General features: G+C 49.1%; 1 protein-coding gene across 1 annotated transcript in view; it reads right to left on the bottom strand.

Moving 5' to 3' along the window:
• The window catches only part of LOC147124926 (sodium- and chloride-dependent neutral and basic amino acid transporter B(0+)-like), a 182,715-nt gene that overhangs the window by 8,786 nt on the left and 149,947 nt on the right, over nt 1–23,982 (bottom strand). Inside the window, exons 10-13 of the mRNA XM_085994820.1 lie at nt 20,860–20,978; nt 12,945–13,044; nt 12,175–12,284; nt 11,897–12,067 (exon numbers count right to left, since the gene is read on the bottom strand). Coding sequence (XP_085850946.1) covers nt 11,897–12,067; nt 12,175–12,284; nt 12,945–13,044; nt 20,860–20,978 — 500 coding nt within the window. The remainder of the gene's footprint in view (nt 1–11,896; nt 12,068–12,174; nt 12,285–12,944; nt 13,045–20,859; nt 20,979–23,982) is intronic.

The raw sequence follows: 23,982 nt of genomic DNA, 5'->3' as shown, positions 1-23,982 counted from the left end.
GTGCGGCTTGGGCAGTAAAGGTTAGTGAGCCGATAGTAATGACAGGAAACATTATATTGCACACTAAACACACTCTGGTAGAGATGCTGAATACCGGGAAATTAAGATCCGTCTCGAACATGAGACGTGCTAAGTGGGAGGCCGTCCTCCTCCCTCCAAGTAAAGCAGTAACCATTGTTAGAGACACGGGGGAGAACCCGGCAGAAGGAATACTGGGAACTGGGGAGCCCCACAACTGTGGGGACGTAGATATGAACCTGGAAGAAGATAGGATAAAAGACACCCCTTTAGCGACAGCGGAAGAGACGTTGGACGTAGATGGTTCACGCAAGTATATAGGTGGGCTGCCCCGAACGGGGTGGGCGGTGGTTAATGGCGAATTAAAAACCGTAGAGTCAGGACGGATTGATGGAGGCCTATCGGCCCAAGTGGCAGAGCTAGTGGCTCTCACCAGGGCACTAGAGTTGTCAGAGAGTATAATCGTGAACATTTACACAGATAGCAGGTATGCCTTTGGGATGGTCCACGATTATATGACTGCATGGGGTAGGAGGAGATTCATTACTATGGGAGGCAATCCCATAAAACACCAGCTGAGGATAGAAGCCCTCCTAGAAGCTAGCGACAAACCCCAACAGGTAGCAGTAATTAAGATTAAGGCACATCAGAGGGAACCGGACCGGACTAGCCCGGACTGGTTAAATCACCAGGGGAACCAGGCTGCGGACCAAGCAGCACAAAGGGCGCTAGAGCAAGAAAGGATCGAAGAAGTACCAATAGCCGCTGTGAGCAGCTCCGAGGATGAGATAAGTATTGACGAACTCCATGAGGACACCCCCGACGTCGAAAAAGGTACGTGGGAAGAACAAGGCGCAAAGCAGGGAAGCGATAATGTCTGGCGAAAGGATAACAGGGTAATGGCCCCCAAGTGCATTCAAAATGCGCTATTAGAACTCCACCATGGGCTTGTACACTCAGGGAGAGAAGCGATGATGGGAAGCCTCAGCAAAGAATGGTGGTGGAAGGGGATGGGAAGAGATATCGCGAGATACTGCCATCGATGTATCACCTGTGCGCAGTATAACCCCGGGCGACCCATAAAGGTCAAAATGGGACATCAACCAAGGCCGCGAGGGCCCTGGGAGCATATACAAATAGACTTCACAGGTCCCCTTCCACCGTCACATGGGAAAACATACTGCCTCGTGGTCATAGACCAATTCACCCGCTGGGTAGAGGCTTTCCCCACGCGAAATTGCACCACTTTGACGGTTGCCAGAGTCTTAGCTGAAGAAGTAATCCCCAGGTGGGGAATACCAATTCAAATGGACTCTGATCAAGGTACCCACTTTACTGGGAGTGTCATAAAAACGGTATGCCAATTAATGGGAATTAAACAAAAATTCCACATCCCATACCACCCTCAAAGTTCGGGCATGGTGGAACGAATGAAACGAACCCTTAAAAATGCATTGGCAAAGGCAATGCAGACGTCGGGGAAAACCTGGACTGAAGTATTGCCCATTATCCTAATGAAGCTGCGAGCCACTGAAAACCGAATGACAGGCTTGACCCCTTATGAATTGATGACAGGAAGGGCGATGCAATTGCCAGAAGGCATCATAACAGGTGGGGCCGATGTAGGCCCTTTAAAAGATAGACTAAAACGATACGTTCTGGAAATTAGCACTCAATTAAAGGAGATGCGAAAGAATGTCCGTGATAATCAGGAGGACAAGGATCGGGCACAAGAGCTCACAATGACGGCTTATGTTCCCTCAGCGGGTAGTAAAGTCATGGTGAAAACTCTGCCCAGCAAACGAGGGTTCGCCCCTGATGCGCTATCAATAACTCAAAAGACTGAGGTTAAGCGAGTAACTAACAGGCTTTTATTAACAAGAGAATGAAGGTGTGCCTCGAGTGATCGACCAGTCCAGAATACAGAGGGACTGTGGAGCAGTCACCTTTATACCTGGACTCGTGGGAGAAGTCAGCCGAGGCATGTACAGACATGTACACAGTGGAATACAAACAGTGGTTTACCACATTCACCCCTTGTTTAAAATTGAGTCCGGCGGGGTGAAGTGTATTAAAAGTTAATGGACTTCCTTGGGAAGACAAACATTTTCTCATGAGGGGTGGCGTTAGTGGCAGTGCAGAGCAGTGACCGAATAGAGTGGAGCGCATCGGGGAGCACATCCTGCCAGCGGGAGGTCGGAAGGCCCCTAGACTTTAAGGCTAGCAGGGCGGCCTTCCAAACTGTCGCATTCTCTCTTTCCACCTGTCCGTTCCCCCGGGGGTTGTAACTGGTGGTCCTGCTTGTGGCAATACCCCTAGCAAGCAGGTACTGGCGGAGCTTGTCGCTCATAAACGATGAGCCCCGGTCGCTATGGATATAGCTGGGGAAACCGAACAGGGTGAAGAGGTCGTTCAGACATTTAATGACCGTGGCACTGGTCATGTCCGGGCAGCGGATGGCGAACGGGAAACGGGAGTACTCATCAATAATGTTGAGGAAGTACACATTGCGGTCGGAGGAGGGGAGAGGCCCTTTAAAATCAACGCTCAGGCGCTCGAAGGGGCGAGTGGCTTTTATCAGATGAGCCCTGTCTGGTCTATAAAAGTGCGGTTTGCACTCAGCGCAGACTTGGCAGTTCCTGGTCATGGTCCTGACCTCCTCAATGGAGTAAGGCAGGTTGCGGGCCTTGATGAAGTGGAAGAACCTGGTGACCCCCGGGTGGCAGAGGTCATTGTGGAGGGCCCGCAGTCTATCGATCTGCGCACTGGCACAGGTGCCACGCGATAGAGCATCCGGGGGTTCATTGAGCTTCCCGGGCCGGTACAAGATCTCGTAATTGTAGGTGGAAAGTTCGATTCTCCACCTCAAGATCTTGTCATTTTTGATTTTGCCCCTCTGCTTGTTGTTAAACATAAAAGCAACTGAACGCTGGTCAGTGAGCAGGGTAAATCGTTTTCCGGCCAGGTAGTGCCTCCAATGACGCACAGCCTCCACAATAGCCTGGGCCTCCTTCTCAACAGCGGAGTGTCTGGCCTCCGGGCCCTGGAGGGTTCATGAAAAGAAGGCCACGGGTCTCCCCGCCTGATTAAGGGTAGCGGCCAGGGCAAAGTCGGACGCGTCGCTTTCCACCTAGAAGGGGATGGATTCGTCCACTGCGTGCATGGTGGCTTTGGCAATGTCTTCCTTGATACGGTGGAAGGCTAAGCGGGCCTCTGCCGTCAAGGGAAAAGAGGTGGACTTGATCAGCGGACGGGCCTTGTCTGCATAATAGGGGACCCACTGGGCGTAGTAGGAGAAAAACCCTAGGCACCTCTTCAGGGCCTTGAGGCAGTGGGGCAGTGGGAGTTCCATAAGGGGACACATCCGGTCGGGGTCGGGACCAATGACTCTGTGTTCCACAACACAGCCAAGGATGGCGAGGCGGGTTGTGCGGAATATGCACTTCTCCTTGTTATACGTCAGGTTCAGGAGTTGGGCAGTGCAAAGGAATTTTTCGAGGTTTGCGTCATGGTCCTGCAAGTCATGGCCGCAGATGGTCACATTGTCCAGATATGGGAAAGTGGCCTGCAACGCATTTTGACCGACAATCCGGTCCATCTCCCTTTGGAAGACGGAGACTCCTTTGGTGACGCCAAAGGGAACCCTAAGGAAGTGATAGAGGTGGCCGTTTGCCTCAAAGGCAGTATACTGGCGGTCCTCAGGGTGGATAGGGAGCTGGTGGTACGCTGATTTCAGGTCAATGGTCGAGAAGACGCGGTACTGCGCGATCTGGTTGACCATATCAGCTATGCGGGGGAGTGGGTAAGCGTCCAGCAGGGTGTAGCGATTTATTGTCTGGCTGTAGTCGATGACCAGGTGCTGCTTCTCGCCGGTCGTAACGACCACAACCTGGGCTCGCCAGGGGCTGGTGCTGCCCTCAATAATCCCCTCCTTCAGGAGCCGCTCCACTTCAGTTTTAATGAAAACCCTGTCCCCGGCACTGTATCGCCTGCTCTTTGTGGCGATGGGCTTACAGTCGGGGATGAGGTTAGCAAACAGTGGGGGGGGGGGTGACTCTGAGTGTGGAGAGGTTGCACCTGGTGCGCGGCGGGCAATTTGGAAGCTGCTGGCTGCGGACTGTGAGTGGGGGGAGGGGTCCACCGTACGCCATCGTAACACTTTTAAGGTGGCACTGAAAATCTAACCCCAGTAGAACGGCAGCGCAGAGGTGGGGCAGGACCAGAAGTTTAAAATTATCGTACACAGTCCCGTCTACTAAGAGTGTCACCATGCAGTAGCCGCCAATGTCCGCCGACTGGGACTCGGAGGCCATAGAAATCCGCTGGTGCGCAGGCAGGACTGGGAGAGAGCAACGCCGCACCATGTCGGGGTGGATGAAGCTCTCCGTGCTCCCAGAGTCAAAAAGGCAGATTGTTTCATGACCATTTACCTTATTGTCCATTGTGGACCGGGCCAGTTGGTGCGGTCTCGCTTGGTCCAGCGTAACGGCGGCCAGTGTAGGGGTCGGTTTGTTGCTGCGGATATCAGATGAGGCGGTGTTGGGGGCCTGCTGCGTCCCGGCTGGTGTCCAAGATGGCGGCGTCTATGATCCCCATGTGGCTGGAGGCATCCAAAATGGCTGCTGTTCCGGTGGTTCGCACGTGGTTGGGGAGGCCCAAGATGGCGGCCCGCACGGCCCACATGCGGCGCTGCTGGGGTTCGGGGTGGCTTTGGCCCTGCAGACGCTGGCGTAGTGTCCCTTCTTCCCGCAGCCCGAGCAGATCGCATTTCTGGCCGGGCAGCGCGCTCTGGGGTGTTTGGCCTGGCCACAGAAGTAGCATTTCTGGCCTTGGGACACTGCTGCGGTAGTTGGGCCGTTGCTGGGATGTGGCTGGGGTGGCACGGCGCTATGAGACGGTCCTACCGTGTCCCAGGCTGTCGTACCCCGTGGCGTCCACGGTGTAGAGGAGTAGGCATCCATGCCTCGGTAGGCTGCGTCCAATGATAGTGCGAGTTCAGAGGCCTTGTTGAGGTCGAGGTCACTCTGCTCCAACAGTCGCTGTCGGGTGTAATTGGACCTGTGGCCCGCTACAAAAGCGTCCCGGATAAGTTCCTCTGTGTACACGGCGGCCTTTACATCCTTACAACCACAGGCCCGGCCGAGCACAGACAGTGCCTGAAGGTATTCCTCGGTGGATTCCCCAGGTTGTTGTTTACGACTCCCCAGGAGGTGCCTGGCGTACACCTCGTTCACTGGGCGCGTGTACTGGTCCTTGAGGAGCTTGATAGCAGCCGTGTACGAGGTCACGTCCTGGATGACCGAGTACGCTCGGTGGTTCACTTTGGAGGTCAGGACATCCAGTTTGTCCTCATCCGATTTGACCGTTGCAGCGGAGGCGATCAGGAATTTTTCAAAGCATCTAAGCCAGTGAGTAAACTTGGTGGATGCGTCCGCCTCCCGATGGTCTAAGTCCAGGCATGCTGGTGTGAGGATCTTCTTCATTATAAAAAATCTTGTTGATAAAATTGATGCGCTATCAATAACTCAAAAGACTGAGGTTAAGCGAGTAACTAACAGGCTTTTATTAACAAGAGAATGAAGGTGTGCCTCGAGTGATCGACCAGTCCAGAATACAGAGGGACTGTGGAGCAGTCACCTTTATACCTGGACTCGTGGGAGGAGTCAGCCGAGGCATGTACAGACATGTACACAGTGGAATGAAGTATTGCCCATTATCCTAATGAAGCTGCGAGCCACTGAAAACCGAACGACAGGCTTGACCCCTTATGAATTGATGACAGGAAGGGCGATGCAATTGCCAGAAGGCATCATAACAGGTGGGGCCGATGTAGGCCCTTTAAAAGATAGACTAAAACAATACGTTCTGGAACTTAGCACTCAATTAAAGGAGATGCGAAAGAATGTCCGTGATAATCAGGAGGACAAGGATCGGGCACAAGAGCTCACAATGACGGCTTATGTTCCCTCAGCGGGTAGTAAAGTCATGGTGAAAACTGTGCCCAGCAAACCAGGGTTTGCCCCAAAATGGAGTGGGCCATATGAAATCATAATCAGTGGGAATACCTGTGCCTGTCTAGACATAAGGGGTAAAGGCGTATGGAAGCATTGGACACAATTGAAAGTATATAAAGACGACTGACTGGCTACTTTCTGAATCTGTTTTACAGGTGATCTGTGTTGTGTATGTAACCTGTTCCACCTTAAGAGAGCTTAAGCCTGTTCCACCTTAAGAGATGTACTACTTTCTCAGGCTGCTGTAGACGTAATACCGGGGGTGAACACACCGGTATATAAGCACTGTGCAGTAATCTTGTATTCAGTATAGTCCCTACCTCCAACCAGTAAAGACCTGTTTTTATTGTTACTCATTAGTCTGTGTCTTAATTAACTAAATAATTCACAGACTTAACACTGGTGACGAGTCAGGTTCTTACCCTGCGGCAGTTATTCCACGGCGGTTGAAGAGAGGTTTCAAACCACACCACCCCACTGGAAGCGACAGGCATTAGGACCCTGAAGCCTCCATCAGCTTGTGAACCGGAGTAGAAGACAGGGCTGGGGAAGACAGAGGTATAGGGCGATAGCGATCGGCAGATAAGGGCCGGGCCGCTTTCAAGTGCGAGGCGCAGCCGGGCCATCGATCGCATCCGCTGATAAGGGCCGCACTCGGGCGATCGCGGCGAAGATAAGGGCCGCACTCGGGGGCTGAAGGGAGACGGCGTCGGGGGACGGGTGAAGACCGCCAAGCGCGGGAAAACCGCCATTTTGTGGGCGGAGGACGACGGCAAGAGCGGGAAGCCGCCATCTTTGATAACAAGTAAAGAAAATAAAATCTGAGAAATTGCAAATCTACAATGCCTAAACACGGGAATATTAGCACCTTTGATAGTGACCTCGAAGATTGGGCCATATATGTTGAAAGAGTAAAAAATTATTGTAAGGCCAATAAAATTCGTGACCAAGATAAAGCTCTAACATTATTAAATTTAATGGGTGCGAAGACATACGGGCAATTGAAACACCTGTTATCACCAGATGAACCGGCGGATAAGACGTTCGATGAGATTGTTACTGTCCTGAAAGATCATCTAAACCCCACGCCGCTGATGCTAGCGGAACGATTTAAATTTTACGACAGAAGGCAGCTACAGCATGAAAGCAATGCTGAATATTTGCTGGAATTGCGTAAATTAGCGAAATATTGCGAGTTTGGAACGGGACTGACAGATGCACTACGAGACAAATTTGTGTGTGGTTTATTTAAACAGGATACACAAAAGCGACTGCTCGAGGAGAATGAGCTGACGCTTGAGAAGGCGGTCACTATGGCAGCAGCACACGAAGCCGCAGCGAGAGGCACGGCAGTAATGCAGCTACGGTCACCGGAGCTCAGTGCACACAAATTGGGTGTGAGTTCTGGCAAATGTTATCGTTGTGGAAAGACAACGCATGATCAGAACCAGTGTTGGTTTAAAAACCAAGAATGTAGAACTTGTGGTAGGCTTGGACACATAGCTAGAGCATGCAGGTCAGGGAAGAAGACCAGCAACAAGAAGTCACCGCAAGGAAAATACGCAAAAGTACACAAGGTGGCCGAACAGGAGTCCGATTCAGATGCTAGCAGTAATGAACTGGCTGGCTTAAGCAGTATTGAACTGGCTAGCTTAAGGGTACTCAACGTTGGTAAGGGTGCAGACCTCCAGACAATTTGGGTTACTCTTCAGATAGAAGGAGTCCAAGTAAAAATGGAATTGGACACTGGATCGGCATTGTCGGTCATGAATAAGAAAGATTACAGAAGGTTATTCCAACATATTCCTCTACAGGATACAGAGATTATATTGACAACCTACACGGGGCAGAGAGTGTACCCCATCGGGACAATAAAGGTTGCAGTGGCTAACAAGGGCGAAGGAAGTCAAATAATGGACTTATATGTGCTACCGGAGGGAGGTCCACCACTACTAGGCCGGGAGTGGTTTAGAAACATAAATATGGACTGGCATTTGCTAAAAGCCATAAAGAGTGAGAACTCGGTGCAGATAATCAGCCCAGACTCTAGAACTGATGATGGTAAGACCAACCCATGTGCAAAAGACAAAGTTTCAGCACAGAATTCCACTGAGCAACAACAACATAGTTTAACAGAGAATTCTGAGTCTGTCAAGTCTACTGATATGCACATTTTTGAGGGACACTGGGCTCGAACTCAACTCCATTTCAAACTACAACAGCAGTTAGAACAAATGATTCGCCGTTTTGAGCAAGAGATGAATGAAATAAAAAAGTTCTTTGTTACAGAGTGGGAGAATCTGGAAAGGCAACAGAAGCAACTGATGGAGAAAATGGAGCAGGAGCACACCAACCATCTGCGCGAGGAGGCCGAACGAATCAAAGCTGATTCAGGTTCTGAAGGTGCGTGCCATAATCTGGTGTCAGAAGAGTTAACGGTCAGCCAACTCCTTCATATGCTGAGGGACAAGACTCTGAAATGGGAAAAACTTGAACACGAGCTGTGATCTTCAAAGGAAAAGGGTTCGGAGCTCTCAAAAGTCATTGAGATGGCTGATGTGACGACACAGACTGAAACGACTGCAACAGAGCAGCCATTGGATGCCAAAAGTACGCTGACTCACGTCAATGTAGAACAACAGACCGCTGAAACAGCTGCTCCGGTAGAGGGATTGCATAGTCCGATCAATCAATCTCCAAAGGAAGTTGAAGTATTAAAATCACAAATGAGGTCACTAGTAAACGACTTGCTGAAAGCCCAGAAAAAGCTGGATGCAGAGGTACACATGAAGAAGTCTCTTCAGGAAAGATGTCTGGATTTGGAACAAGAGCTGGCTAACGTCCAGCTGGGTATGGAGGAAATAGACGACCCTCTCACTGGTCTAGCTCAGGACGACACCGAATATTACCATGACCTGGTGGACGACACCGAATATTACGATGTCCTGTCCTGCCCAGCTTGTAACTTCGACTCCCAAAGTGCAGAAATCATGGAGGAGCACCAAAAGTCTACGGAACATCGGGAGAAGCTGGCTCTACGACGGAAACAGGAAGAAGAGAAGGAGGAACTGCGCATGCAGCTGGCAGCTGTGGCAGCTGACAATGGAGCCCAGAGAGTCTCCAAGAAGCAGAAAAGGAAAAGTAAAAACAGAAGATGACCCATCTGAACCATTATCACCTCTACCAGATCACACACGTGGTCCCTCCGAACGGAGCCAAATCAGTTCGGAAGTTCAAGCTGTTAAATCCATGAAAGGACTATTGAATGAGTAACGTGAACCGACTACACCACAGAGATTGAATCTGTGAACTGTTTTCCGCAGAGACTGAATCTGTGATATGTTACGTTAAACATGAAGTTATATATGTATATATGTTATTACGTTATGTTAAATGGGGGGATGACTATAAAGCTAAGAAGGGAGGAGTGTTGTGTATGTAACCTGTTCCACCTTACGAGAGCTTAAGCCTGTTCCACCTTAAGAGATGTACTACTTTCTCAGGCTGCTGTAGACGTAATACCGGGGGTGAACACACCGGTATATAAGCACTGTGAAGTAATCTTGTATTCAGTATAGTCCCTACCTCCAACCAGTAAAGACCTGTTTTTATTGTTACTCATTAGTCTGTGTCTTAATTAACTAAATAATTCACAGACTTAACAATCTGCATACCCTTTGTCATAAAATTCCTGTAAAGACTGGACTGTAGTGATATATTAATCATGTTTAGAGTATTATGGGTAATGGCATTATTTTATATTGTCACGGGAAGCACGGTACCCCATTTACGTAAAGAGAGAGGATTGCATGTAAATACCTTTCTGTATATGTCATATGTCTATGTGAAAAAAATGGGCCAAAGCTCCTGCTGGGTGTGTGCCCATGTGCCCACCCATACGGGGGGAGGAATCCCATTACGGCCTATCCCCTTTAAGGTAGAGGAGATGGTAGGGTGGTTATTATACTCTAATACCACCTGGAATAAGGAGGATACCATACAAACCCAAAATAGCTTGAATCCAGATCAGCTGGAACATGAGTGGAAACAGGCAGGGTATAACCCCACGAACTTTAAAGGATGGTTTCATCCCCAGTACGATAATCAAAGGTATCCAGAAGAGCTATTAGTCAGCACAGGGGGAAAACTAAACAATGCAGAGGGGGAAGCCTGCTTGGTAAACTATGACTACCCTGGAGGGGAATACCTGGGATCATGTACCAACTTTGGAACAAATTTGAGGCCTATAATAATACCTATTTCATTTGCGGATATAAGGCGTATCCATGGCTTCCACGAACCTGGACTGGGTCATGCTATATAGGATACGTAGTACCATACATCCATCATTTATCCTCCCTAACCCACCACTACGGGTACCAGTCATTATGGCAATCAGCCAAGCGTGTTAAGAGAGCTATTACGGAAACCGAAAGATTCTGGGCTATAGCATTCCCCTGGTACGGAACAGGAAAAATAGCAAGGGAATCCAAAAACATGGCAGCAGTGCTCGAACAAATAGCCAACGATACGGCTGAGTCCCTGAGAGAAATGAGTGCCGAAATGGTGGCGATCCGGACCACCGCCTTACAGAATAGGATGGCCCTAGATTATCTGTTGGCGGCGCAAGGAGGCACCTGTGCCCTGATCGGGACAGACTGCTGTACGTATGTCCCAGATAGCTCCGAGAATATCACGAGCCTAGCAAATCATATCCAAGAAGAAATAAAGAAGCTCCATCAACCCACAAGCACAGGGTGGCTTGATTGGTTGCTAGGGAAAACCGGGTGGGGAGCGTGGATGATGCAAGGGATAATAATAATAGTTGTAATTTGTATGTTGATGTGTTGTGCGCTGAGCCTTATAAAGTTGTGTTGCCAAACTGCTATGAAAACAGTGATGCCGATCGCCTCTATCGAGGAGGAACACACCAACCTGCTACCAAGGGACGAGGAACACCCATACGACACTGTCGAAGGAGCAACCGAACCCCCGTACATAAGCCAATGGCTGTAAGCACCAACGAAAGGGGGACCGAGGATGGTCATCTGGGAGCAAATGAATCATGCTCCAGGACCAAGAGGAGGGACTGTTAGAATAAAATTTTGCTGGAAAAGACACAAACAACAAATTCGCTGACTGGGACTAATTGAATCACTGCACAATGAGACATGCCACGCCTACGAATGGCTGGAACAAAGTTCATCTCGTGTCCTGTTATCACAGTCCCAAGAACTAACAAGGTTCACTGGTATCCTATTATTGAACTAATCACATTCCGCTGGTGATGAGGACGGAACAAGACGGAACAAAGACCTTTCGCAATCACTGAAGAGGCAGAATTGGCAACACGAGTGTGTAAACTCCTGACTGGAGGAAAATAACGATATGCGCTAATAAACGAATTGATTGGATGAATGTAAATGATCTCAAACCAACTTCTTGGAATTGTATATAAGCTCGGCACGTACTACATTCGAGGAGAAGGTGCTCTCGCAGAACGCGTGGTTGCAGACGCTTCTCCCAGGGCTCTGTCATTTAATAAAGTTGTCTCTCTTACTCAAAGTCTAGTTTCCGAGGAATCATTTTTCCTACAACAGTGGAATATCTGTTTGTGGCTGGGATATCCCTGAACTGGGGTACTTGGTGCTGACAATGGAGTTTAGATTTTCTGAGTAACTATTTAAATAATGGCATTTATCAATTAAAAAAAAAATTGACAGGTATTTAAAAAATTGGCAGAACTTCTGGAGAGACAGTGTAAATGCCATTTCTCTAGCATTCCGATGATCTTCCACTGAATCATGGTGAGAATTGGGAGGCCTGTATATTCTTCTTTAAAAGATATCAAGGTGTTTTCTTACCTGGCACAAGGTGGCACCCTCAGCTTGGGCAATTTTCATAATGGCGACAATGGGGATCCACATCATAGAGACGATTATCATACACCAGCCAAGTGCTATTGCCCAGACAGGGTACGCAACAGATCCATATGTTGGTGGGACAAATGTTGCGAAGGCCCAGATTAAGATTGCCTGCATGAAATGATTGCACAAAACAAGATCAGGAACAGAATGAGATAGAGTATCTGCAGCTTGATTATTTTCAGTTTAAATCACTAAAAGATGTAACATCTCCTTACTGCCAGCAAGCACGGAGAGATAAAAAACCAACACGCTCTCCACCACAGCCAGAAGAGCCAATTCCTTTTCCCAATCATCATCTCAATGTCCTTGATGAATCGATTTACCCCTGTGAACAACAAGAAAGCAGAGATACACAATCACTTCGTTTGTTCTGTCTTTAGGGCAGCTTGTTTGCTGTAGAAGTTCAACTTTTACTGGGTGTCTTTAATGAACAGGTAAAATCAGGGAAGGGATCACTCAGGATTTCAAACAGGACGAGTAATTTCTCCGCTGTCACCAACCTGATTACCCGTGTCAGTAAAATATTTGTATAAAGTCCTGAAGAACAGGTGCTCACTCTAGGAAAGGCTCATGTGTTAGATCTGTGCTGAGACAGACAGGCTCCCTGTTATCGGAATGGGGGAGGGTGGACTATCAAAGTGAGGCTTCTGTCCTGAGCTGAAGAATATTAAATGGATCCCAGGAGGTCAGAAGAAACATGAGGGTACTGAAGCAGAAACGATCCCATTGTTTCCTTCTGCCTTGATAGTGGAGAAAAACTGGCAACTGACTGAGTCAAGTGGCAAACAGCTGTTCAACTCGGGGTGAAGATATTTGAAAAATATCACCATCTGCAATTAGCGGAAAAATGGCTGCAGCAAAATTTACCCCAACAACAACCAGCTGTAACCCAACAAGGCCAAGGGGGTTCACGGGTGAAGGATGCAGAAGGCACTGCCTGTCTCATACTGGCCTTTGGAACCAAATGGGGAAAGATTGTTCTTACCATAGATCCAGCTTAGTCCGATGAGTTCCAGCAGAGCTGCGAAAATGAGGCCCCATCCAGCACAAAAATGATCGATCAAATTTATCCAGTAAATCCCAGCCTAAAAAGAAATTGAAATATTTGAAAATATGCTACATGAGAAAACTATAATACTCTCCATTCAAAATAAGCAATGTCTGGGGCAGTAAATCAGCACATGTTTCTCACTGTGAAAGCAATAAATCCTCACTTGACTACACTGTCACATTGCTATCTCTCTAGTTCATCATAACTACAGTTGGAATAAAAACACTCACTAATCAGATACTCCATGTGGCTGTTAATATTTGTGATATGTTTGTAATATCCAGTAACTGTGTGGGCATGATTGGAGGCAGGAAATTTGAAAAATCTTGGAGCGGGTCGGGAACCCGCCGTCATCTCATGCCCCATGTGCCTTTCCCTTGGTCATGTTTGCCAGCGTGCCAACGACCCAAATGGCAGAAGTGGGCAAGCTAATTCAGATCATTGAGGTACTTGTCAGACACTTAAAAGTCTTTTAACCTTATGAGTAAGGATGTGCAGGAGTAGGGTTGGGAAGGCAGAGTGATGGGGATGTGGATGAGAGGTGCAACAGGATGAGGTTGAGTGTGGCTTTATACTCACCTTTCCTAATCTAATGAGGTCATTGAAATGTTTCCAGCACTGCACCCAGGTCCTCCTGACCACATCCCTGCTGTTGACCTCCTCTGCTATATGGAGCCAGGTCTGCTGGGGAGGTCTCTTCCACCCATTGGAAGGGAAGAGGACCTCCCTGCGTGCTCTGACTTGTAGGGGGTGGCGGGTGGCGTGTGCGCCCAGTCAGTTATGCCCCTGACTGTCAGTGAGTGGTTCGAATCGCTCCCACGCCTCTGGGTTCTAGACACCGGACTTAGGTACAGGCGGCGGTACAGAAAGACTCGAGTAGACAGGTGGTTCGGTGTAAGAAAACCAAGATTTTTATTAAAACAGGAACGAACACACAGTCTTATGAGAAATCACTAGTATGAAATACAGGCGAATACAAAATACTTATATACTTATACAGGGAATGGGGAACACACGGCACATCGAGGGAAAAACAATTACTTTAACAATCCCCTTAATCCTTATCCCACCCCTACACCTAACTAGATTAAGCTATGAGGGGCCAGAATTCATACTCACCAATCCAAAGCAAAGTCAGCTGTTTAACGGATGAGGGTTTTGAGGTTTGGTCTTTTGTCCTTTTAGGTACCCCGTCGCCACGTGTTCTCAGGGTGCAGTGCTGGAGCTGCTGCTGTGACACACCTTTCTTCTCCTCAGCTGCCGTCGTCGTCTCGTCACGATGGGTTCTCTTCTTCTTCTCCCTCGGGCGGTCGTCGGCTGTAACGTTACGTCAATGAGACGATTAGCAGTTTTTACTGCTTAGATTTTACTACCCATTCTTAGAACGCCAACATATTCGTCATGGCGTGGACACCTGCGTTTATTCGCAATGTTCAACGAGAGGCTTGCCCCCAAGTGCCAGCTTAAGTGCAGGGTTCGCCCAACCAACTTCGTCTCACGGTCCTCAGATACTTTCTTCCCCGAGCGTCAGCTTATAACTCGGCGCTTGGGTTTTTTAATTAATACATCTTCTGCTGCCCTTCTCTGCTCTTTGTCGGGTCTACCTTACTCTTCGTCTCGATTCGTCTCGCCTCGTTGGGCTACTATACAAGTCCTGGGCTACCTGCTCGGTTTCGTCTCACCCTATTTGCGGCCTGGGTGTCCTGGATGACTATGGACTCGGGTCTCGATCCCCTCCCTTGCTGTTGGTATGGATGTCCTTGACTGCTGGAATCTTACTGCGGGGAGCGAGGAGAGACCCGCCATGAGGCCAGGGCACGAGTGCAAGCGGCGGCAGCCCCAAGCCTGACGAGAGCAGTGATGTGCCTCAATGAATCCGAGACTCGACGTTAACGGAGCAAAGCAAGGCTTTTATTAACTAAGAAAGTAATACACAGTGGAGAAGTGTCTCCCATCCAAAGATCTGCTGCACTGTCTGTGAGACAGTGCAGCCTGCTTAAGTAGCGGCCAGGTATGGGCGGAGCCCTACACACAATACAATACCGGTGGGGAAATGAAACTGAAACTAAACTAAACACAGAGAATACAGTGCCTGAGAACACAGAGAATACAGTGCCTGATGAACGGCATATTTCATCACATTCACCCCTTCTATAGATTTAGTCTGTTCGGGGGTTTGATAGTCCTCTGTGACCGACGTGGTGCCGCGGGTGTCGGCTGTGTGTCCCCGGTGGCCTCCTGGGTCTCTGCCGGGGGCACCACCAGGGTTATTGAAGGGGTAGTTGGTGGGGGCACCGTTGGTCGATGTTCTTCCGGGGGTGATGAAAGAGTAGTGGTTGGGTAAGAGTTGCTGTGATCGCTGTTGCTGTTGTTGTCGTGGTTATTGTCGTTACTGGCTGGGGCGAGGTCTTTTATGGACACGGTGTCCTCCCTTCCGTCGGCGTGCCAGACATACGCGTATTGGGGGTTGGCGTGGAGTAGGTGCACTGACTCCACGAGAGGGTCCGTCTTGTGGCCCCTCACATGCCTTCGTACAAATACCGGACCTGGGGTGGAGAGCCATGATGGCATGGATACGCCTGAGGTGGATTTCCGGGGAAAGACAAATGTTCGTTCATGAGGCGTGGCATTAGTGGCAGTACACAATAGCGACCGTATCAAATGGAGCACATCTGGGAGGACTTCCTGCCAGTGGGAGATAGGGAGGCCCTTGGTCCTTAGAGCTAGAGTGACTGCTTTCCATACTGTCCCATTCTCTCGCTCCACCTGGCCGTTACCCTGGGGATTGTAGCTGGTGGTACGGCTCGTGGCGATCCCCCTGGACAGCATGTACTGGCGTAGCTCTTCACTCATGAAGGACGCCCCCCTATCCGTGTGGATGTAGCTTGGCATACCGAACAGGCAGAACAGGCTGTTGAGGCATTTAATGACCGTGGCGCTGGTCATGTCTGGGCAGGGGAAGGCGAATGGGAAACGGGAGTATTCGTCCACAATGTTCAGGAAGTAAACATTGCGGTCGACTGACGGGAGGGGGCCCGTGAAATCTAAGCTGAGCCGCTCAAAGGGCCGTGTAGCTTTGATTAAGTGGGCTCTATCTGGGCGGTAGAACCGAGGCTTGCAATCAGCGCAAGTGCGGCAGTTCCTGGTCAGAGACCGAACTTCCTCAATCGAGTAGGGTAAGTTGCGAGACTTTATGAAGTGGAACAGCCGCGTGACCCCTGCGTGGCAGAGGTCGTTGTGGAGGGTCTGTAGCCGATCCCGGTGGCGCTGGCACACATCCCTCGTGAGAGGGCGTCGGGGGATTCGTTAAGGGCCCCTGGCCGGTAAATGATGTCATACTCGAAAGTGGAGAGCTCGATCCGCCACCTGAGAATCTTATCATTTTTAATCTTCCCCTTCTGTTTATTATTAAACATAAACGCAACCGACCGTTGGTCGGTAAGTAGGGTGAAGTGTTTGCCGGCTAGGTAGTGGCGCCAGTGGTGCACTGCCTCCACGATGGCTTGGGCTTCCTTTTCCATGGAGGAGTGTCTGATCTCGGGCCCTTGGAGGGTCCTCGAGAAGAAAGCTACGGGCCGCCCCGCCTGGTTGAGGGTGGCCGCCAAGGCAAAGTCAGACGCATCACTTTCCACTTGAAATGGAGTGTTCTCGTCCACTGCCTGTAGCGTGGCCCGCTCAATATCCTGCTTAATGCTTTTGAAGGCGGCGTGGGCCTCAGCAGAGAGCGGAAAAGAGGATGCTTTCAAGAGGGGGTGGGCTTTGTCGGAGTAGTTGGGGACCCATTGGGAATAATAAGAAAATAACCCCAGGCACCTTTTCAGGGCTTTGGGAGTGTTGGGCAGGGGCAGCTCCCGTAGGGGGCGCAATCGGTCGGGGTCTGGTCCGATTTCCCCATTCTCCACCACGCTGCCTAGTATGCAGAGGCGCGTGGTGTTGAAAACGCACTTGTCCTCGTTGTAAGTGAGGTTGAGTTTTTGTGCGGTTTTCAGGAACCTCTCGAGGTTCGAGTCGTGATCCTGCTGGTTGTGACCGCAGATGGTGACGTTGTCGAGGTAGGGGAAGGTTGCCTGCAAGTGGTGGTCATCGACCATGCGGTCCATCTCCCTCTGGAAGACCGAGACCCCATTCGTCACCCCAAAGGGGACTCTGAGGAATTGGTAGAGGCGTCCGTTCGCCTTGAAGGCGGTGTACGGGCGGTCCTCTGGTCTGATAGGGAGCTGGTGGTACGCTGACTTGAGGTCGATGGTGGAGAACACCCGGTATTGAGCGATTTGGTTCACCATCTCGGATATGCGGGGTAGGGGGTAGGCATCTAGCTGGGTGTATAGATTAACCGTCTGGCTATAATCTATCACCATCCGCTTCTTCTCGCTACCCCTCACCACCACCACTTGGGCGCGCCACGGGCTGTTGCTGCGTTCGATAATGCGCTCCTTCAGGAGCCTGTCTACCTCGGTCGCGATAAACCGCCTATCCTCCCAGCTGTACCTCCTGCTTTTGGTCGCTATTGGCCGGCAGTTGGGAGTAAGGTTCGCGAATAGCGAAGGCGGCTTTACCTTCAGGGTAGCCAGACCGCACACTGTGAGGGGCGGCTGGGACCCACCGTAATTGAGCGTGATGCTTTGGTGGTGGCACTGGAAATCCAGGCGCAAGATCACACTCGCACATAGATTCTTCATGATTAACAATTTTAAATTATCGTATACAGTTCCGTTAACGGACAATTGTACCGCGCAGTAACCCATAACGGTCGATGTCTGGGTTTTATCAGCCATAGAGATGGTGCCCCGAGCAGGGACCACCGTTAGAGAGAGTTGTTGTGCTAGTTCAGGGTGGATAAAACTGTCCGTGCTTCCACTGTCAATTAAACATTTAACCCCGCACCCGTTTACCTCGATGTCCACCATTGATTTGGATAGCGGGTGTGGTCTGGTCTGGTCCACTGTGACCGATGCCACTGTAGGGCCCTGATCGAGACAAGATGGCATTCACGCTGTCTGCTCACAAGATGGCGGACCCCACGAGGTCGGGCAAGATGGCGTCCAAGATGGCCGCTCCCACGGCGCACACGCGGCGGTGGCGGGTTTTCCAGCGGGGTTCCCTCTGCACACCTTCCCAAAGTGCCCCTTCTTACTGCACTTAAAGCAGGTGGTGCCTTTCGCCGGGCACAGGTTTCTGGTGTGCTTCGGCTGCCCGCAGAAGTAGCAGTTGGGGCCCCGACGTGTCGCGGCTGTCGTAGGGCTTCTGGGGGGAGAGCGGGGCCCCGACGGTGTCGGGCTGCCGGGTGGGGAAGATGCCTTCCAAGATGGCGGCCCCCTTGGTGCACACGTGGCGGCGTGGGCGGCGCGGGCTGAAGAGTAGGCGTCCGAGTTTCTCTGGGCCACATCCAGGGATCGCGCTGTGTCCACAGCCTGTTTCAGGTCCAATCCCGTTTTTTCCAGTAGTCTCTGCCGGATGTAAGTGGAGCTGAGGCCTGTGATAAAGGCATCATGAACAAGCTCGTCAGTGTACACTGCGGCTTTTACATCTTGGCACTTGCAGTCTTTGCCAAGCATTTTCAGGGTGACTAGGAACTCATCCAGCGATTCCCCAGGTCGCTGTGTGCGAGTAGCGAGCAGGTGCCTAGCGTACACCTCATTCGTAGGCTGCTGGTAATGCGCCTTTAGGATGTCACAGGCGGCCGGGTACGTGTCGGCGTCTTGGATGAGGGGGTAAACCCGGTGGCTTACCCAATTCCGCAGGATTCCGAGTTTCATACTTTCGGCGTCCGTAGCGCCTGTGACGGCTACGGAATTGTCCAGGAAGAATTCCATACACTTAAACCAGTGTCCGAAGCGTCCGAAGCATGCTGGTCCAAATCCAAACGTTCGGGTTTCAAGAGTTGATCCATTGCGTTGAAAATTTAGTTAATAAAATTGATGTGCCTCAATGAATCCGAGACTCGACGTTAACGGAGCAAAGCAAGGCTTTTATTAACTAAGAAAGTAATACACAGTGGAGAAGTGTCTCCCATCCAAAGATCTGCTGCACTGTCAGTGAGACAGTGCAGCCTGCTTAAGTAGTGGCCAGGTATGGGCGGAGCCCTACACACAATACAGTACCGGTGGGGAAATGAAACTGAAACTAAATTAACACAGAGAATACAGTGCCTGAGAACACAGAGAATACAGTGCCTGATGAATGGCATATTTCATCACAAGCAGAGCAACCAGAGAGAAGAGCCCACCAGAGAGATTGGTACTAAGGGCCTACAGTTATACTCTTTTCGGTGGCCCCTTATCTGCATGCCAAATCAGGTTAGTCCATTGTTTTAATTTTGGCGGGCTGTTTTAAATGATTAAAGCAATCTAAGTTAACTGGATTTAGATGGCCGTTTACCGCACCTAATGGCCTGATGTCCGGGCTATTTTGTCATTAATGCATTTTGATCGGCCTGTCCAGCCTTGATGGCTCCCATAAGCTGTTTCCAATTATTTATGCAGACAACCTGATGGCCTCAAGTATAGGCCTACCTGGATTTGATCTGTCTACGAGCTGACGGAATGCATATTCCATGTTTGCTGTCTGGCTTTCAAAACGCAAAGTCCTTTTCACAGAAACTGCATTTTAAGTTTCGATTTCCCAAAGCTGCTTGTGAGTCGCAGAGTCCAAGCTTTTATAATCTTACAGGCTTTTTGGTCACGAGGTGCGGACGCCATCTTTGGGTACCCTTTTTTAAATATCCATAGGGCCCCTTTTATTAATAACCTTGGGAGAATGTGGGAATTTTGCAAATCCTACACACTCCCTCCACAAGGATATGGAGAGAGTCATCGGAGAACCTGGGTGCAGCCCTCTGTCTCAGTGCAGTCATGCTTGGCACTCTTTTCAGCAGTCCAATAGTGCAGTGTACTGCCTGCACACTCCTAGATGAATCTTTAAATGCAATGTGGCCATGGCTCCTTTAAATATCCCAGCTGAAAATGCGTCATTGATGACGTCATTAGACCCGCACCAGTTAATTGGGCCGGGTAACGTGCAGGTCGGCCTTAATAGGCCCCATTAACGGAAGGTTGATCTCGGGAGCGGGATGGAATGAGGAGCAGGGCCATGACCCGCCATGGTGACTGCCCGCACCCAACCCGCCCAGGTACAGAATATTCCAGCCTTTGATCCACCTCTGGCATCCTATCCCGTGTCTTGAAATTGGCCCAGATGAATTACATTGTCCCGTTAACAAGGTTATGTGGGTAAATGCAGCCGTCAGTTTACAGACTATGATATAATTATGGATGAGGAAGGCCATTTAGTTCATCTTTATTCAACCATTAAGGGTTTGCAAACATTCCCCAATTGCAGCATCTGATTATTTCTACAATGATTCCAAGGTTTTTTGCCTCCACTGATCTATGAGAAAATTCATTCCACATGTAGATCATTGTTTGTGTGCTGAAGAAGTTCCTGACATTCTTTAACCCTGGGTTGGGCTTTACAAGTCAAATTTTTCTGATCAGCGGTGAGAGTGTTACCAACTGAGTGAAACTAACACTGAGACAGAAACTTGCTAAAGTGGTCATCCACTGAAAGAGACAATTTCAAACAATATCCTGCTGATTTAAAATGAACACAATGTAAATCTAATCCACAGGGTGATAACAAAGCTGAGTTTCCTCTTTTAAACCAGGCTCTGTATTTAGCAGATGGGAAAGGATCAGTCAGCTCCACACCATCACTGCACAATATTAAATAAATGGAAAAATAACAGGACCAACACGACAAGGTCCTTCTTTATTATTTATCACTTCATATGGTTATAACCATATGTGGAACTACATGTGGAAATGTAGCAAACTATTAAAGGGCAACATACCTGTGTTACACATACAAGGCTGAGGAAATAAAATAACAAGCAAGCACCAATTGTCAGGTAAAGGCGCTGTGATCGCAGAAACTTAGGGAACTGGTCCAGCAGGGTTGTTATAATTGTTTCTGGTGAAAAAAAAAAGTTAAATGAGATTAGTAATTAATTAATAGTTTACACAATCCCAGAGAAACCCACCACTGGAGAGTTCAAAGCCCTGCAGACCAGAGGAGCAGATAAGGACAGCTTCCTCTATCCATGAGTCCGCTCTCTGGAACATTGGAGAGATTGGGTCAGGCTGTCAGCCCTTTACAAGATTATTAGCAGAATATCACCACAAGACTTGCTTGTGCTTAAGCCGTGTTTGCACCAGGAACACAGGAATCTGCTGATCGGACCTTGGTGGAGCAGGTTTGTAACTTCAGTCCTTCCTTTCTCATGCCATGCCTTGAAGCTCCTCTGAGAGGTTGGTGCTGCTGTACCATAGTGGAGAGCAGGCCAAAAGCTCAAGAGTACCCTCAGTGCAGGGCATTGCAGCCTTCCCACCAGGACATCAGTGTCAGTGAGACTAGTTGTAAGATTCGCAATTTTCAGCAAAAATCACGCAAGAAAAACTGGATAAAATAAGACTGTTTATTGACCAAAGTAAGCTTGCACAGAAAAACCTTTGATAAAAGGGCATACAAAAATGGCCGCCAGGCCCCGTGATCAGTTTCTGAACCATTTTATTTCTGTTACTGCACAACAACGAATTGTCCCCATTCCTGCGCCCTCCACTGTTCACATCACTATCAAAGAGAATTTCACAGACTTACAACGATTTGTCGCACATTTTGGTTATGTCATTCCCCCTCTTCCCGAACACCTCACCAAGATTTTAAAAGCCGTTATAATTTCACAGAAACATTTCTACACACTGGAGCAGAAGACTTTAGAGATAGGAAAAGACATATTGGACATAACCATCCCACCATGGTGGGACTTGTTCACCAACATAGAGGTCCCCGCCTGGATTAGAATAGCATCCCATATCCTCGTAGTATGTCAGGTTTTGATTGTGATATTTTTGCTCTTCGTGCATTGCAAAAGAGGCAAACGCCTCCAGAGGCACGAGAACACAGGAGAATGGAGAGAACGCTATGTGCGAATGGGGGAAGCAGATACCCCACTCTAAGCTGCTAGTCTAAGATTAAGCGTCCCTCCATTTTAAATTTTTTTGTGATTGTTTTGGGTTATAAGGAAATAAGTATTGTTATGTTATTAGTCGTTCTTAAGTTTTTTGGATTAATAAAAGATGCATGCAGATGGTGCCAGGGGGTATCAACCCCCGCACATCTGACAAGTGAATGTGTTATAGTTTAAAATACGCTGTCTATGATTGTCCAAATGTACAAAAGGTAATTTTCGTTTTCTGCGGAAATGGGAACTGCATGTGTCGTGAGGGTCATAGATAGCTAAGTGCCAGGAATGTTTGGATGTGGGGAATCAGGGAAAATTTGCTCATCAAGGATTATTGATACTTTAAGCAAGCTATCAGTATCACAGGGGGGCCTGTAAGATTCGCAATTTTCAGCAAAAATCACGCAAGAAAAACTGGATAAAATAAGACTGTTTATTGACCAAAGTAAGCTTGCACAGAAAAACCTTTGATAAAAGGGCATACAAAATGGCCGCCAGGCCCCGTGATCAGTTTCTGAACCATTTTATTTCTGTTACTGCAAGCCAGACAGGCTTGTGGATTGAAGACAGTGAGCCCGCGAAAGCCAGTATCTGGGAACCGAAACTCAGAGGAACAGCATACATATTCAATGGATTACAAGTACAGGATGGGGCCCATCTAGATATGGGCGGACAATGCAAAATCACTCATACCCATTTATTGTACAAAGGAAAAACCATTTAGCAGCCATCAAGGAAAATCTCCGGACCGATCAATATGCGAACCGAGCCGCGGTGACAATGCAAAAGACATTAAAAGACATTATCGGCCAGGAAGGCCAGTTTAAGTTATCACCGGCTCCGTTACAAGACAAAGCGCCCCTGCAGAGATTTCTGCCCGCCAAAATTAATACAAAGACAGGACTATGATTTGGCGGGAGATAAGACTGTTCCAAAAGAGTATAACTATGGATTGAAAGTCCATATACGTGACTTCTTCAACTTCTTCGGACGGGGCCAGGATCGGCGCCCCTTCCACTTCGGCAGATGCAGAATCGATGAAAACGTTTTCGTCTTTTTAAAGATGGACGGTTTCGGTAAAAGGACAACGTGGTCGGTGTTCAGCCAAACAAGGCTCGGCCACGACGAGAAGACGACGAGGGTGGCCCGGGTGCTGGGGTCGGGAGATCATCGACGACCCAGGCCGACGGAGAAGAAACCCTCTGGAGAACCGACCAGGCCGGAGACAAAAGGACAGTCCGGGCCTGACACTTTCGTGTCTCAACATCCCATTGGGTTGTTGTTCTACTCCATGAACAAAAATCCACGACAGGCTTAGTGGATCTCAACCTTGACGAGCGCTCATCGAGGCTGTGTCTACCCCATCGCCTCGAGAGAGAGAGAGAGAATATCGACTGCGCCAGAAGTTTCCAAATCCACGTGACGACGGAAAGCGGTGCCAAAAAGGCTGCGAACCCCCCCCTTCCTCACGATTTCGAGAGTGGTGAGCATGATCCCAGGTTCCCCAGGTCGAAACTTAGTTTAGGTATAGGGGAGGGAGTTAAGGGAAATCGTAATGTGTTTCCCCTTTTTCGATGTGCCGTGTGTTCCCCATTTCCATAGAGTCAAGTTCATAAATTTGTGCATGATTGTAGTTGCTTTAATCTGTGCCTATGACATGTATTTTGTAATGCTTCAAACTGTTTAAAAATAAAAGCATCCATTTCGTGCTATTCAGCCTGGTCTATTGAGTCCTTTTCTCTGCACTACTGTTCTCTGCATCTAAGTCCAAAGTCTAGAACCGTAGCGGGAGTGGGTCGAACCACTCAAGGGTAATTCTTGCACGAAGCCTGGCAGGAGGCCAGAATGGGCAAGAGAGCAGGAAAAAAACCCCTACAAGTGGATGTTTTCATTATCCTGATAGGCTTTTCTAGGGGTTGTAATATGGGAATGGGAGGGAAAATCTTTCCTCCA

Source organism: Somniosus microcephalus, chromosome 1 (genome assembly GCF_052327205.1).
Source record: "Somniosus microcephalus isolate GS21.2 chromosome 1, FLI_Smic_1.0, whole genome shotgun sequence".
NCBI lineage: Eukaryota > Metazoa > Chordata > Chondrichthyes > Squaliformes > Somniosidae > Somniosus > Somniosus microcephalus.
Note: the sequence above shows the minus strand (reverse complement) of the source record. Positions and strands in the feature narration are given on the sequence as shown.